Source organism: Podarcis liolepis (genome assembly GCF_965112155.1).
Source record: "Podarcis liolepis genome assembly, chromosome: 1".
NCBI classification, from domain to species: Eukaryota; Metazoa; Chordata; class Lepidosauria; order Squamata; family Lacertidae; genus Podarcis; species Podarcis liolepis.
In genome coordinates this window covers 118,511,448-118,526,181 of record NC_139554.1, presented here as the reverse complement: position 1 = coordinate 118,526,181, position 14,734 = coordinate 118,511,448, and the positions used below count along the sequence as shown (strand labels likewise).

At 45.0% G+C, this 14,734-nt stretch overlaps 1 protein-coding gene across 3 annotated transcripts in view; it reads left to right on the top strand.

Annotated features, from left to right (window-relative positions):
• The window catches only part of CALCRL (calcitonin receptor like receptor), a 93,506-nt gene that overhangs the window by 71,370 nt on the left and 7,402 nt on the right, over window positions 1-14,734 (top strand). For all 3 annotated transcript variants that reach the window (XM_083468951.1, XM_083468953.1, XM_083468952.1), the window contains exons 9-12: window positions 7,917-7,977; window positions 8,098-8,164; window positions 9,573-9,791; window positions 11,552-11,593. In XM_083468951.1, coding sequence (XP_083325077.1) covers window positions 7,917-7,977; window positions 8,098-8,164; window positions 9,573-9,791; window positions 11,552-11,593 — 389 coding nt within the window. The remainder of the gene's footprint in view (window positions 1-7,916; window positions 7,978-8,097; window positions 8,165-9,572; window positions 9,792-11,551; window positions 11,594-14,734) is intronic.

The following is a 14,734-nucleotide window of genomic DNA, read 5'->3' as shown; positions in this document are numbered from 1 at the left end:
GGCGCAACATCTGGGGGGGGCGCTCGCACTCGCAGCTCTCTGCCCCTATCTGGCTCACTCAGGTTAGGGGGAGCAAATTACTTGCCTTGCCCCGGGTGCTGACAACCCACGCTACGCCACTGGGAGCATGTGCCACTCCCGCTGAGCGACGGCTCGGTATTTTTCCCTTTTAGCCTTCTGGCACCCCACAGAATGCGACGCCTGCAGGCTAAAGTGGGAAAAACCGAGCTGACGCTCAGCGGGAACTGTACACACAGCTTCGCTCACTCAGCGCGCTCCTTCCATGTTCCCTGGACGCTCGCCTGGCGCCCTCCAGAACCTGGCGCCCTCCCGCACCACTAGCCTCTATGGATAAGACAGCCCTGACGAGGCCACCTCAAAATGGCTGGCTGGCTGGCCTTTTGCTGCTCCTGCCATCTACTATTTGGTTGGCCCGTCTAATACCATCTGTTCCAGCTCCTCCCAACCCCCTAACTGTCAGGGACTGGGCAGTATGCTGCCTTTCCATAGTTGCAATTATGCTCAAGGTGGCTCACAACATGACAAGATTTACACAATTACAAACATAACAGGAGTCATAAAGGGGCTAGTTTAACCTCCGGTTTGCTAGCAAAACTGAATCGCTGTGCCACGAAATTATGCCTGTCTAAAAAGTTTGGAAAAGCTCTGCTCTAAGTGAATTGAGGTCACCTTAGGAGAACCTGTACCAGAACCACTCGGTGGCTGCTGCAAATTTTAGTTTAATTTTGACATCTTTTTTCCTCATATATTCCTCATTTTAAAATGGCAAGTCATAATAAAAATAAATGTGTGGTCCATTGGAGGCCACAATAAATCAGTAAGGAACGAATCCTAAAAGCAATGTAAAAAAAACCCCAAAACCCAGAGGAAATCCCCCAGGGGAGGGATTTATTAAATGCAAATTATAGAACCACATAAGGGACTCAGTCCCAATGCTGTTGCCATTCACCTTTGAACAGTTTTGTCACTTTACATTGTAATTTGCGGACGTCGCAGTAAAGCAAGGGTAAACTTGTCCGTAATTCCTCACTCTGAGGAGGGATCTCTAATTCAGAGGGTTTGCATGGAGTGCACAGTGGGTGGGGGAGAATGGGAGCAGGAGTTGGAAGAGGGAAGGATATGGGAGAAACATCAGTAATGGATCGGGAATAAGTGTTGGCTGAGGAAGGGACAGTGGCAACGACTCTCTCATCCAGTTACAGATAGGTAGCCGTGTTGGTCTGCCATAGTCAAAATAAAAAAGTTCCTTCCAGTAGCACCTTAAAGACCAACTAAGTTAGTTCTTGGTATGAGCTTTCGTGTGCATGCACACTTCTTCAGATACAGTGGCAACGACTCTCTCATCCAGTTACAGATAGGTAGCCGTGTTGGTCTGCCATAGTCAAAATAAAAAAGTTCCTTCCAGTAGCACCTTAAAGACCAACTAAGTTAGTTCTTGGTATGAGCTTTCGTGTGCATGCACACTTCTTCAGATACAGTGTATCTGAAGAAGTGTGCATGCACACGAAAGCTCATACCAAGAACTAACTTAGTTGGTCTTTAAGGTGCTACTGGAAGGAACTTTTTTATTTTCTCTCATCCAGGACATGGCTGGGATTTCAAAGGTGGAATTGAAGTCCAGGGGGAATTCCCGAAAGGTGGCGCTTTGTCCTGGATCTTAGGCTAGTCAAATTTCGGGGTGTCCTGGTTTTTACTTTTTGAAATATGGCAATCTGCGCACCAGCTCTGTGTTCAAAGAGAGAAAGTCAGAAGTTGGTAGCCTTTCTGCTTTGCTCTCATAGCTAAGAAATAAAACCAGAGTCAACTTAGAATGTCAATCTTCTTTGCCCCTTTGTTTTAGTCTGGCAAAGAAACCTTTGCCGTGGCATTTAGGCAGCCATCTTTATCTTGGCTAAAAAAGACAGCGCACATTTAGCCTAATCAGGAAACAGCTCCTCTTTTGTGAAGAGAAAATAGTCTTCTATTGTGAAAAGGCATTCAGGGGTAATTATTCATTGTTTCTGATCTCCGAGGTGTTTATACAGGAATGAGTGTTTGTTTTCAAAGAAGTCTCGCCATTCCTATGGTAGGAGGTCGAACCAACTTCTATTTTTCCAGCAGTTCCTTTTGACCTGCTTTGTTCTCAGAGGAAAGCAAAAAAATAATAATTATTGAGATGAAAAACCTGATGCGGTGAACAGTATTGAAGACTGTAGGCTGAAATTTCTGAAGTTAATCCAGTTAGCTTTTTGGACTTTTCTGTTTAAAGAAAAATTAGACCCATGTGAACTGCCTTATCCCCGTGAGCATAAACACTGGGGAATTTGATCCACAAAAAGAGCCAAATTCAACTTGGATTTAAGATGGCTCCTGGTCCTATCACATGAGCTCTTTCGGTGACTCGGTGGCCCGTAGTGTACTAGTTGCTTGTGCCCCTCCCTCTTTGAATTTCAGTTTATTTTTATTTTTCTTATGGACCAAAACAGCTTCCTTTGCTTTTTACTCTCCCAGGGTGTTTCACCTTTTATCTGCTGTTCACACAGACAATCTAAGCAAACACCTCCTGCTCAAAACTGCATCACTGCAGCACTCTAGCAGGGAGTTGGCAGAAAGTATATCAGAAGCCCAGGGACGTGGGTGGCTCTGTGGGTTAAACCTCTGTGGGTTAAACCACAGAGCCTAGGACTTGCCAATCAGAAGGTCGGCGGTTCGAATCCCCACGATGGGGTGAGCTCCCGTTGCTCAGTCCCTGCTCCTGCCAACCTAGCAGTTCGAAAGCACGTCAAAGTGCAAGTAGATAAATAGGTACCACTCTGGCAGGAAGGTAAACGGTGTTTCCATGCGCTGCTCTGGTTCGCCAGAAGCAGCTTAGTCATGCTGGCCACATGACCCGGAAGCTGTACGCTGACTCCCTTGGCCAATAAAGCGAGATGAGCGCTGCAACCCCAGAGACGGTCACGACTGGACCTAATGGTCAGGGGTCCCTTTACCTTTACCTTTACCTTTACCTTTACCTTTACCTTTACCTTTACCTATACAGTATCAGAAGCCCAGCCTTTAAGGGACTTAGCAGGTTTGGTTATTCTTTACTTGGGATCTGGCTTTTAGTGTGTCAGGCTCTGACCTGTGGAACTCCCTGCCTCTGGAGAGATTCAACAGGAACTATCCCCCTACCCTTCCGCTGGGGGGGGGGGATGTTTAGACAAGCCTTTACAACAGAGGTTTCCAAACTTTTCATGTTGGCTACACGCTTTTCGCGACACAGCAATTCAATTTGACTAACATAAAAGGTAAAGGGACCCCTGACCATTAGGTCCAGTTGTGACCGACTCTGGGGTTGCAGCGCTCATCTCACTTTATTGGCCGAGGGAGCCGGCGTACAGTTTCCGGGTCATGTGGCCAGCATGACCAAGCCACTTCTGGCAAACCAGAGCAGTGCACGGAAATGCCGTTTATCTTCCTGCCGGAGCAGTACCTATTTATCTACTTGCACTTTGATGTGCTTTCGGCAGGAGCAGGGACCGAGCAACGGGAGCTCACCCCGTCGCGGGGATTCGAACCACCGACTTTCTGATCGGCAAGTCCAAGGCTCTGTGGTTTAACCCACAGCGCCACCCGCATCCCTCTTGACTATCATACCGGAGGTTAAACTAACCCCTTTCCAGCCTCGGGAGGAGCACGGGGAGTGTTCATGCAATGCACCTTCGCAGTAGAGCTGTGATAAGATTTTAAAGGTCTTAGATATGTTATAAATGTTCTTAAATGTACCAAGCAAACACGTACATATATAAATCACGTACATATATAAATCACATGTCTGAAAACTCCACAGAAAAAAGTCCTGAACAAATTGACCTCAATTATTTCTCTGCAAGGTCAAAGTGGGAAACCTCCCCATTGTCTCTTTCCTCACAAATCCTGTCTTAAGGGCACATTTAAGATATGAATAGGGTGTGAGCCTGTGACCTGGCCCAGGAACTAAGTATTTATCATTACAAAAGACTGGCCAGGCTCCCCAGGCAATCCAATCAAGTGACCATTAAACAGGTAACCTGGCAGACAAAGCACTCAGATTTCTGCTGTAGACCGCCCTATCTGTGATGTAGGTATGATGTATCGGGGGGGGGTGTCTTGAGCTACACTCCTTCTGTGATGTAGGTATGATGTTTCTGGGGGTGGTCTTGGACTCCAGGGAGGGAATTTAAATTGTCTATATAAGGGCAGGCGCACACTTGTTCTGAGTTCCTCCTACTTTCCTGCGTGTGAGGGGAGCACCCTGTTGCAACAGATCAATAAAAATCAGGCTTACTAGGTGCTTTGCTCCTCAATATTCTCTGGTTGGCCTCTGTTATTTTCTCCTACCAATAGGGAACCTACATAAGGACTCTATGACTCTATATGGGCTCTTGGATACCCCATAAGGGGGGAAAGGGCAGCTTTTTGTTTACAATAAGAGCCAACACACTATGACAGGTTTGGAAAGTTCTGCTTTATGACATGCTTTTGCCCCTTTAACTATTCAGTATTTGTTGATATTTATTTATGTTTCTATGGATCGTTCGTTGGTTTTATCCTTACGTGCTGTACTCTACCTTGCTATATATTTTTTAATTATAAGTTTGTGAGTTAATAAAAACACGGCTCCTTCGGAAGCCATTTCCAGATCAGGAGATTTAATAGCAGTGACGGCTGGGTTATCTGTTATCTGTAGGTTGAGCAGAGCCATCTGACACCCTCGCTCCTGCCCCAGAGTGAGAACGTGGCTTGCTCTAAGCTGGATCTTTTGGTCTTCATTCTTAAATGACTTCCTCCACCTTTAAGGCCCGAGGCTGCGAGGAATCGGATGAGGGTTCCATTATGTACCATCACAGCCCTTCAGAAAGAGTATCAGAGTATACTCTGAGATTATCATACAGTCCTCCTGGGACCCTTTTCCCCATGGACAAAAATGTCACCTTGGTCAAAGGAACAAACTCAAGGTCCTACCCCAGGCCAAATGCTAAAGATAATCTGAATATGATAAATGATGGTTTGGAGCCTCTGTTTTAAAGTACGTGGCACAGCATGGTGGGTAGCTTCCGAAAATCTATTTTTGTGCTTTTCGGAACCATGTGCCTTATTTTAATTTTAAAGCTTTTAATAACTATTTAACATAGACATCCCTGACAGCTTTGATTGAGGCAGGCTCAGATACAGAGACATGATAATGAGTCACTTTTAATTAGACTCCACAGGGATCAATCGGAGTTTGATTTATCGTCTAGAAGGTGTCAGTGTTAACATAAACAGTTTAATTTTAAATCATTCTTCATTTATAAACATGTATCTCACCTTACATTGGCATTATAGATTCGTTTTACTGATTAGAAGGGAACTGCAAGCTAAGTCTAAATAGCTAGTTCAGAATTTGGGGACTCAGCTGCACAGCTGCAAATAAAAGGTTTTAAGTGTGTTGTATAGTGCAATATACAAATGTGACACTAGATGGCGAAAGTGAGCTATGGAAATTCAATGTATTTTTTAAAACATTTTTTTTAAAAAAAAGCATTTTCACAGGTGGTTTTTATATCTGTGTAAGGATGCTTCAAGGGACGCAGGTAGCGCTGTGGGTTAAACCACAGAGCCTAGGACTTGCCGATCAGAAGGTCGGCGGTTCGAATCCCCGCAACGGAGTGAGCTCCTGTTGCTCGGTCCCTGTTCCTGCCCACCTAGCAGTTTGAAAGCACGTCAAAGTGCAAGTAGATAAATAGGTACCACTCCAGCGGGAAGGTAAACGGTGTTTCCGTGCGCTGCTCTGGTTCGCCAGAAGTGGCTTAGTCATGCTGGCCACATGACCCAGAAGCTGTACGCTAGCTCCCTCGCCCAATAAAGCGAGATGAGCGCCGCAACCTCAGAATCGGCCACAACCAGACCTAATGGTCAGGGGTCCCTTTACCTTTACCTTTAAGGATGCTTCATTGATGGAGCACTTACAATTCACCCTTTCCATCATTGCAGGGGTAGCAAAACTTGGTGCCAGCCCATTTGTAATTAGTTTTCTTTTGTTTTGGGTAAACAAAACAAAACAAATCCATAAACACTGAGGAAGAAAGTTTGTCCGTGCTTTTCTTTCATGGGCTTCACTCCAGCAAAGCACTTAAAAGTTTGCCTAACTGCATGTGAAATCTAGGAAAATTCATGGGCTTAGCAATTGAATTTTCAATCTATCCTTCTGGCCATATTCAGGCTAAGATCACATTTGAGTTACCAAGTAACTTAAACAGGCTTATTCAATCAAATGAGGTTTATTAAATAAAAGAATCGGTTGTGCCAAAACTGGAGCTTGAACAAACAACATCTTTTCATTTCCCAAACAGAAATTGCTCTGCAGTTCTCTTGAAGAATTCCAGACGGGCAACTGTGGAGCAAAAGCAACAAAGAGTCCTATGACACCTTAAAGATTAACAGATTTATTGGGGGATGTGTTTTCATGGGATAGAGGCTGCTTTTGCCAGATGGTCACATATCCAGATTTCTTCCTGCATCTGATCAAGTGGGCACTAATCTACAGAATCTTGTCTCACAATAAATTTGTTTTTAGGGTGTTTTGGGACATTTTGTTCAAGGAAGTTCAAGTTTGTACATGATCTTTCTTTTTTTTTAATGTTGATTCCGCTGGCACGGAATAACATCAAGGTGAATTACGGTGTGGCATCGCTTGACTCGGCTCCTATCTGCCAAACAGACTTCCGTCTTGTTTTGAGGAATAACACACTATTATCCTCACGGTAAAGATCTGGGAATGGAAGATCAGGTGGTCTTCAGGTTATAGCCAGAGACCCTAGTTGAGCTGGAATTCAAAATAGGGACAGGTAATTTGCCCGCACACAGTTTGGTGCTCCCTCCAGTGTTTCTGTTTGCGTACGGCTTCGGAGAGTTCAGATTTGGTAGGCTCACCTTTAAATGTGAACGGAATCCTCGATCCCCAGTTGCTAAGAAGTCATTCATTTTCATGCAGAGCTAGGGTGCATAGCTGTCAACCGTCCCTTATTTGGAGGGAAACTCCCTTATCCCAGCGCTGTGTCCCACTGCTGTCCCTTATTGATGATGTCCCTTAAATTTCCCAGGTTTCAAAGGAAGCAGCTCCTCTCCCCCCTCCCTGCTGGCCAGGGAGGAGGGAGACTCCAATTGTGTTGCTTGGCTGCGTTGCTCACCCAATAAGGAGTCTAAGAACGACTGGGGGGTGGACCTTGCATGCCTTGTGCCAATCAAATTGGCCACGTTGCCTGGGGACTCGCCTTTGCTCAGCGCTTCCCAGCGGATGGTGGTTTTCCTTGCTGCATCCCCTTTGCCAGGTTGCTGCGCTGGGCTTTCTGCCTTTGGCTCGGAGGGCTCAGAGGTTGAACCTACCTGTGCTATGAAAATCCCTTATTTTCAAGGCTGCTGGTCCCTTATTTTCAAATCTGTAAATTGACAGGTATGCTAGGGTGATCCAGGCCTTTTTTCAGCCAGATCTCGGTTCCGGCACCTCTCAGGTGGTCATTCTAAGAGGACGAGGGAGGTGTTCATGGTGAGTTCCAGCACCTCTTTTTCCAGGCAAATAGCACTGGGATGATTTCCCCTTTTTTGTGCACTTGCTTTGGATGGAAGTTCTATACTAACCCAGCCGTTCTTGTTCCTGTTGTCTTTCCTCTGGCCAACGTCTCCTTCCTCTCAGTTTTGCTGTCTGGCAGCTAAAGCTGAGGTCTTTTTGACAAGAAGGGAAATGAGGATGATCTCATTCTCTGGCCAATGGCTTGGGCCAGCCTGGACTTCCGTTGACCACAACCTTCTTCAAGGGAGAAGGTGACCTCTCAGCAGCCCTTATTCCTGTGGCAGCAGAGGAATCCTTGCTGCTTCTTTTTCTTAGTAACGAAGATCCCATTTTCTCTTCGCAGGATTCCCGCTCATTCCGGCCTGCATCCATGCCGTAGCAAGGATCCTATATTACAATGACAAGTAAGTCAAAACGCAATTCATCCTTCTATCTTTGGAACAAATCTCAAGAGCGCCTCTTATGAGAGAGAAGACAGATTCTTCTTCTTCCCTAATTCTGATTTCTTCTCTGCTCCCTTGCAGCTGCTGGATCAGTTCAGAGACTAATCTGTTGTACATCGTCCATGGTCCTATTTGCGCTGCTCTATTGGTATGAATTTTTAAAATATTGTATTTATTTTTTATTAAAAAAAAAAATCCTGGTTTTACGTCTTGGCTTTCATGAGGACCAGTATGATTTCCTACTTAAAAGGGAGTAGGCCTTAAAGCAGGGGTTGGCAGCCTGAGTCCCGGGTGCTGAATTTGTCCTTCTTCATCTGTCCCTTGGGACACATAAATCTGGCAAGATGAACCTGTTTAGATAGATGGAGACAATATTCCTTCTTTCCATGGGTTTACAGTCCAACTTCTTGCCTGAGTTTGGGATTTTTGGTTTTGGGTAGTGATGATCCACACGCACCATGTGTGTGTTTGTGTGTGTGTGTGTGTTGTTATTATATTTCTGCTAACTACCGTATTTTTTGCTCTATAAGACTCACTTTTTCCCTCCTAAAAAGTAAGGGGAAATGTGTATGCATCTTATGGAGTGAATGCAGGCTGCGCAGCTATCACAGAAGCCAGAACAGCAAGAGGGATTGCTGCTTTCACTGTGCAGTGATCCCTGTTGTTGTTCTTGCTTCTGAGATTCAGAATTTTTTTTTTCTTGTTTTCCTCCTCCAAAAACTAGGTGAGTTTTGTGGTCTGGTACGTCTTAAAGAGCAAAAAATATAGTACCTTCTCTGTAAGAAGACTACTTGCTTGAAAGTTTCAGTGTTCTGGACAGTGGATGCAAAATGGCCTGCTTTTATATTTCATAAAATAATTACTTTGATATACACTACAATTTTAATTGCCAAAAAGTTTTTATGTTTTTTTTAAAAATACTTATTAGACTGCAATTCTGCAGCTGCTTTGAGGCTGGTTGTCAGCACAAGTGCAAGAGGGGAAGATCAACAGTGGAACAGAGGCACCCTTGGGAAGTGGTGGACTCTCCTTCCATGGAGGTTCTTAAGCAGAGGTTGGATGGCCATCTGTCATGGATGCTTTTGCTGAGAGTCCTGCATTTCAGGGGGTTGGACTAGATGACCCTTGGGGTCCCTTCCAGCTCTACAGGCCTATGATTCTATCATCCTCAGGCAGAATTATACTTACGCCACCAGAGGCCCATATGTACCCAGAAATCTCCATCAACATAGATGTTCTGCTAGCTGTGTTCCACCAACAGCCAAAATGAGCTTGTGTGTGTGTCTACTACAGTAGCCAATAATCTTCCATTTCCCCTGAAATGCCCCCCAAATTGGCCCACAGTTATGGAAAATTCCCTACCACTACTGCCAGCATCCTGCCCTTGCTTCCATAAACTGGCAGAGCTGTGCATGCTGCGATTGTTCTGCCATGGAATTGCCCGCAATACAATAGGATTTTCACAATGAGTTATGGAACCTCACCCAAAACAAGTGCATCGATACCGTATGACAAAATTTATCCATGTTAACACTGTCCCTCTCCTTCCCTTGTAGGTGAATCTTTTTTTCCTCTTGAACATTGTGCGTGTGTTGATCACCAAGCTAAAGGTCACCCACCAAGCGGAATCCAATCTCTACATGAAGGCTGTCCGAGCCACCCTCATTTTAGTGCCACTTCTGGGCATCGAATTTGTACTGTTTCCCTGGCGGCCCGTGGGCCCTATCGCCGAAGAGATTTATGACTATGTGATGCATATCCTTATACACTATCAGGTATCAAATCTGCATGTGGAGTTTGCGCTTGGGGGTACAGGAATGTCAAAAAAGAAAAGAAAAAAGGAGTGATGTGCTCGTGATGATCAATAACTGATCCAAATGCCCCTTGCGAGCCTTGTCAGATGCATTCCAATTTTTTGTTTTGTTTAAGCACTGTGGATAGGGTGGCGCTGTGGTGTAAACCACTGAGCCTAGGGCTTCCTGATTGGAAGGTCAGCGGTTCGAATCCCAGTGATGGGGTGAGCTCCCGTTGCTCGGCCCCAGCTCCTGCCAATCTAGCAGTTCGAAAGCACGTCAAAGTGGAAGTAGATAAATAGGTACCGCTCCGGCAGGAAGGTAAAAGGTGTTTCTGTGTGCTGCTCTGGTTTTGCCATGCTGGCCACATGACCCGGAAAAACTGTCTGCGGACAAACGTCGGCTCCCTCAGCCCATAAAGCGAGATGAGCGCCGCAACCCCAGAGTCGTAAGCGACTGGACTTAACTGTCAGGGGTCCTTTACCCTTACTTTTAAGCACTGTTGATATATGCAGTATATAACGCGGGTAGCACTGTGATCTAAACCACTGAGCCTCTTGGGCTTGCCGATCAGAAGGTAAGCAGTTCGAATCCCCATGACGGGGTGAGCTCCCGTTGCTCTGTCCCAGCTTCTGCTAACCCAAGCAGTTCAAAAGCACACCAGTGCAAGTAGATAAATAGGTACCGCTTTGGCAGGAAGGTAAATGGTGTTCCCATGCGCTCTGGCTTCCATCACGGTGCCCCATTGAGCCAGAAGCAGTTTGGTCATGCTGGCCACATGACTCGGAAAGCTGCCTGTGGACAAACGCCCTTGGCCTGAAAGCAAGGTGAGCGCCAGAACCCCATAGTCGCCTTTGACAGGACTTAATTGTCCAGGGGTCCTTTACATTTTTAACCTTTACCTTATACAAAGCTGATTCACAAGGATTGGGGAGGGGAGCAGACAGTTGTTCCAACATTTTCTTCCTCTAAGAAATGTGCCCTCCACTTCTCACAATTTTGCAAGGCAGAAGAAATTGAGCGGCTGTGTTTGTATAGCCTCGAAACATACTTCCCTCTACCCTGCATTTAGGCCCTGACGTTCCTGAAAATTAGCTCTTTTCAGCTCTTTACCAGTTGCTGCGTTGGCACCTTTTTCTTTTTTTTAAGGACCTTCTCCCTAATAACCAGATTTGTCAGTTTGATGGTGTTTCCAGCATTCGCCAACCGGGTGAGCTGCAGATGTTTAGGACTACAACTCCACTCAGCCCAAGTCAGAATGAAGTTAGCAAAGGCTGGTGTTGGCAAGAGAAAAATATTCAGAGTGAGGACCTCACTAGAAAAAAGAAGGGCAATCCCCCATTTTTTTAAAAAAAAATATTAATACACATTTATTCAAAAGTTACAATACAGCTTTTTCCACTGTCATAATATCACAGAATGATCACTCCAAACTTCAATCTCTTATCACTGTCATGTTGGCTCACCAAATACCCTCAGTAGGAACCCAACTACCGATCTGGTTTGCTAGACGTTTCCACTTAATATATTCCCTGCACAGACACCTCTGGTGGCATTAAAATAGCCTGTTCTTCAGTAAAAGAGAATGGCACCAACATTGCAGAAAATCAGAGCTCAAAGCAGCCGAGAACCAGTGCAAGAAAATGTGTGCCTCTGAGTTTCTGAATCACCCTTACTTGCATCTGAATTTTATTAAGTGCATTTGTCTCATCAGATTTACAGCTTCTTGTTTTGTTCCACAGGGCTTGTTGGTGGCAACCATTTTCTGCTTTTTTAATGGCGAGGTACAGTAACTGATTTCTTTACTTTTACGAATGAAGGTTCTTTCATATCATGATACATTTGTGTGAAATGCTTGTTGGTCCTTGCTTCCATTTTCCACCACAAAGCTGAGGAGAATCATTTCTTGTAGCCCTGTAGACTCTCTGTACATGGTTTTTTCCCATACTATTTGGTACCATTGGTCCGTGCTTACTCCTGACACGTCTCTCCAGTGTCTGGTTATGATGTTTCTGGCTGCTGAAAGGAGGTGGGTTATGAGTTATTTGTGGTGTAAATGGGCATTATTGTCTTGGAAGATGTTTAGCAGGGCCAATTCTGGGGTGATTTCTAATACTTGTAACCAATATACTGAAATTGACACGGGGACAAACAGAAGAAGATGCCTTCAGCCAGGTATGGCTCCCTTTTATCACATACACAGCTGAACAAGACAATGACAAAAATCCAGCAACAGCATACAAATCAATATGGCTAACCTGATCCAAAACACCCACCCACCCCACTCACACATGAAAACAAAGATCACCACAGCCAATCACAAACAGACAACCACACCCTGGGCCAACCCCAACCTCTCTCACCACCAAAGGAACACAAGCGAACAGCACAAGCAACTCTGACACCAAACCCTACATATATTAAGTATACAGTGGTACCTTGGGTTAAGTACTTAATTTGTTCCAGAGGTCCGTTCTTAACCTGAAACTGTTCTTAACTTGAAGCACCACTTTAGCTAATGGGGCCTCCTGCTGCCGCCGCACCACCAGACCACAATTTTTCTTCTTATCCTGAAGCAAAGTTCTTAACCTGAAGCACTATTTCTGGGTTAGCGGAGTGTGTAACCTGAAGTGTATGTAACCTGAAGCGTATGTAACCCGAGGTACCACTGTAATAGAAACACTGCCACCCAACCCCCCCATCTCCCCCCCTCTTTCCCCCTTCTTCTTCCTAATGTCTCAACAAATGAAACGGATCTGTAAAAAATGGAGGAAAAAAGAGAGATAGAGACATTGCACATACCGCACCTTTTGTAAACTAAGAAAATCTTTAATAAAAATACATTTTTTAAAAAAACACTCTGTGTACATGGTGAGCTGCTATGCACAAAAGACTCAAAATGTGGGACAGCTTCCACATAGCTGGGTTTTGATCAGCTCCCACAGTGGCCATTTCTTCATGTAACTCACAAACTACCGTATTTTTTGCTCTATAAGACTCACTTTTTCCCTCCTAAAAAGTAAGGGGAAATGTGTGTGCGTCTTATGGAGTGAATGCAGGCTGCACAGCTATCCCAGAAGCCAGAACAGCAAGAGGGATTGCTGCTTTCACTGCGTAGCGATCCCTCTTGCTGTTCTGGCTTCTGAGATTCAGATTATTTTTTTTCTTGTTTTCCTCCTCCAAAAACTAGGTGCGTCTTGTGGTCTGGTGCGTCTTATAGAGCGAAAAATACGGTACTTGGTCCTTCTGTGCAAGCTAGGGTTATCGGTCTCCTTTAGTCATTTGCTACAGAAAACGGATGTTGGGATGAGATGGAAAATCCCTCTTGAAGAAGGAAATACACTTCCGTACCATTCAGTACTGGACTGACAGAGGAGTGGTAATACCACTGAGAATCTGTTACCAATAAATGGATTCCTGGAATTATGTGGCTCAAATTCTAAGTTAATTTAAGGACGTTTGTGGAAGGAAAGTTTCCCTTCCTCTGAGACCAGCAGCTACTTACCCACACCCCAAAAAAACCCTTTCTAGTGGGGGGGGGGAGTGTCAGGGGCCCATTTGGGATGGGATGCAGGGAACGGAAGGGGTGGGAAAGTGATGGGAAACTTTCCTCCCATGGACTTCCTTAAATTATATTGAAACCCCAGTTTACATAAGCGGCTGTGGAAACACACGGATATTTCTGTTTCCTCCCGTATGATGAATGTGCAGCAATGCACCGCTTCTGCCTCACCCAGAACTGGGGGGGGGGGGGATAGCAACTGAAGCATCTCCCCATTAAAAAGAGAAGCCAAAAGAGGGCACGGTTGTGCGTACAATTTGCGCATGCAGTTTGCATGATGTGCAAATTTAGACATCACAACGATCTTTTAAACAGAATTCCAGTACATCCCACCATAGTCGGGAAGACCATGAGCAAGTTGACTGGTGTGACAAGTGAATCTGCTTCTCACAGCAGCTTCAAGCTCCCTCCTATGTGGTGTAGTGGTTAAGAGCGGCAGTCTCGTAATCTGGGGAACCGGGTTCGCGTCTCCGCTCCTCCACATGCAGCTGCTGGGTGACCTTAGGCCAGTCACACTTCTCTGAAGTCTCTCAGCCCCACTCACCTCACAGAGTGTTTGTTGTGGGGGAGGAAGGGAAAGGAGAATGTTAGCTGCTTTGAGACTCCTTAGGGTAGTGACAAAGTGGGATATCAAAGCCAAACTCCTCCTCCTCCTCCTCCTCTTCTTCTTCTTCCTGCTCCTCCTTACTATGGTTGTTTATCTTTAAACCCAACTCAGACAGGAAAACCCTTCAAACAGAGGGTGCCTCTAAACAGAAGACTGACAGCCTTTCAAATAGATGGTGGCCCTCTATGAAGTGGAGTACAAGGCCACTCTAAATGGGGGTGGTATTATAATACTAGCGTAGGGTTGCCATATTTCAAAAAGTAAAAACCAGGGCACCCCGAATGACATTCAATCTTTCTCTCTTTTTAGTGGGTATTGATTTATAGTTAATGAGTTTCCCAAAAATTGCACATAAAATTCCAATACATATTATAATATTTTTTTTTCAACTTCCCAACGCATTTTTCGTGATGTTATTCTTATCCCCTCTTTGCTGCACCTCATCTTCCCTCTTTTTTCATCATTATCATGACACAATAATCTCACGTTCTTTCTGTTGCTCGTAGCTCGAAGCCTGGTCGCGGGTTCTTCATATTGTAATATTTCTTCAAATAATCCGAGAAGGGATTCCATTCTCCCCACACACAAACACCTCCCAAAAAACCCAGCCATCATTAAATTATCTTATTTTAGCTTTGCTGATTCAACATAGCCCTTTACTTTCCTTATCCGTTCTTATTTAGTGGGAACTTCTTCATCTTTCCATTTCCGAGCATAAGGTATCCTAGCTGCTATCGCGTCCAATATTTGACAAAG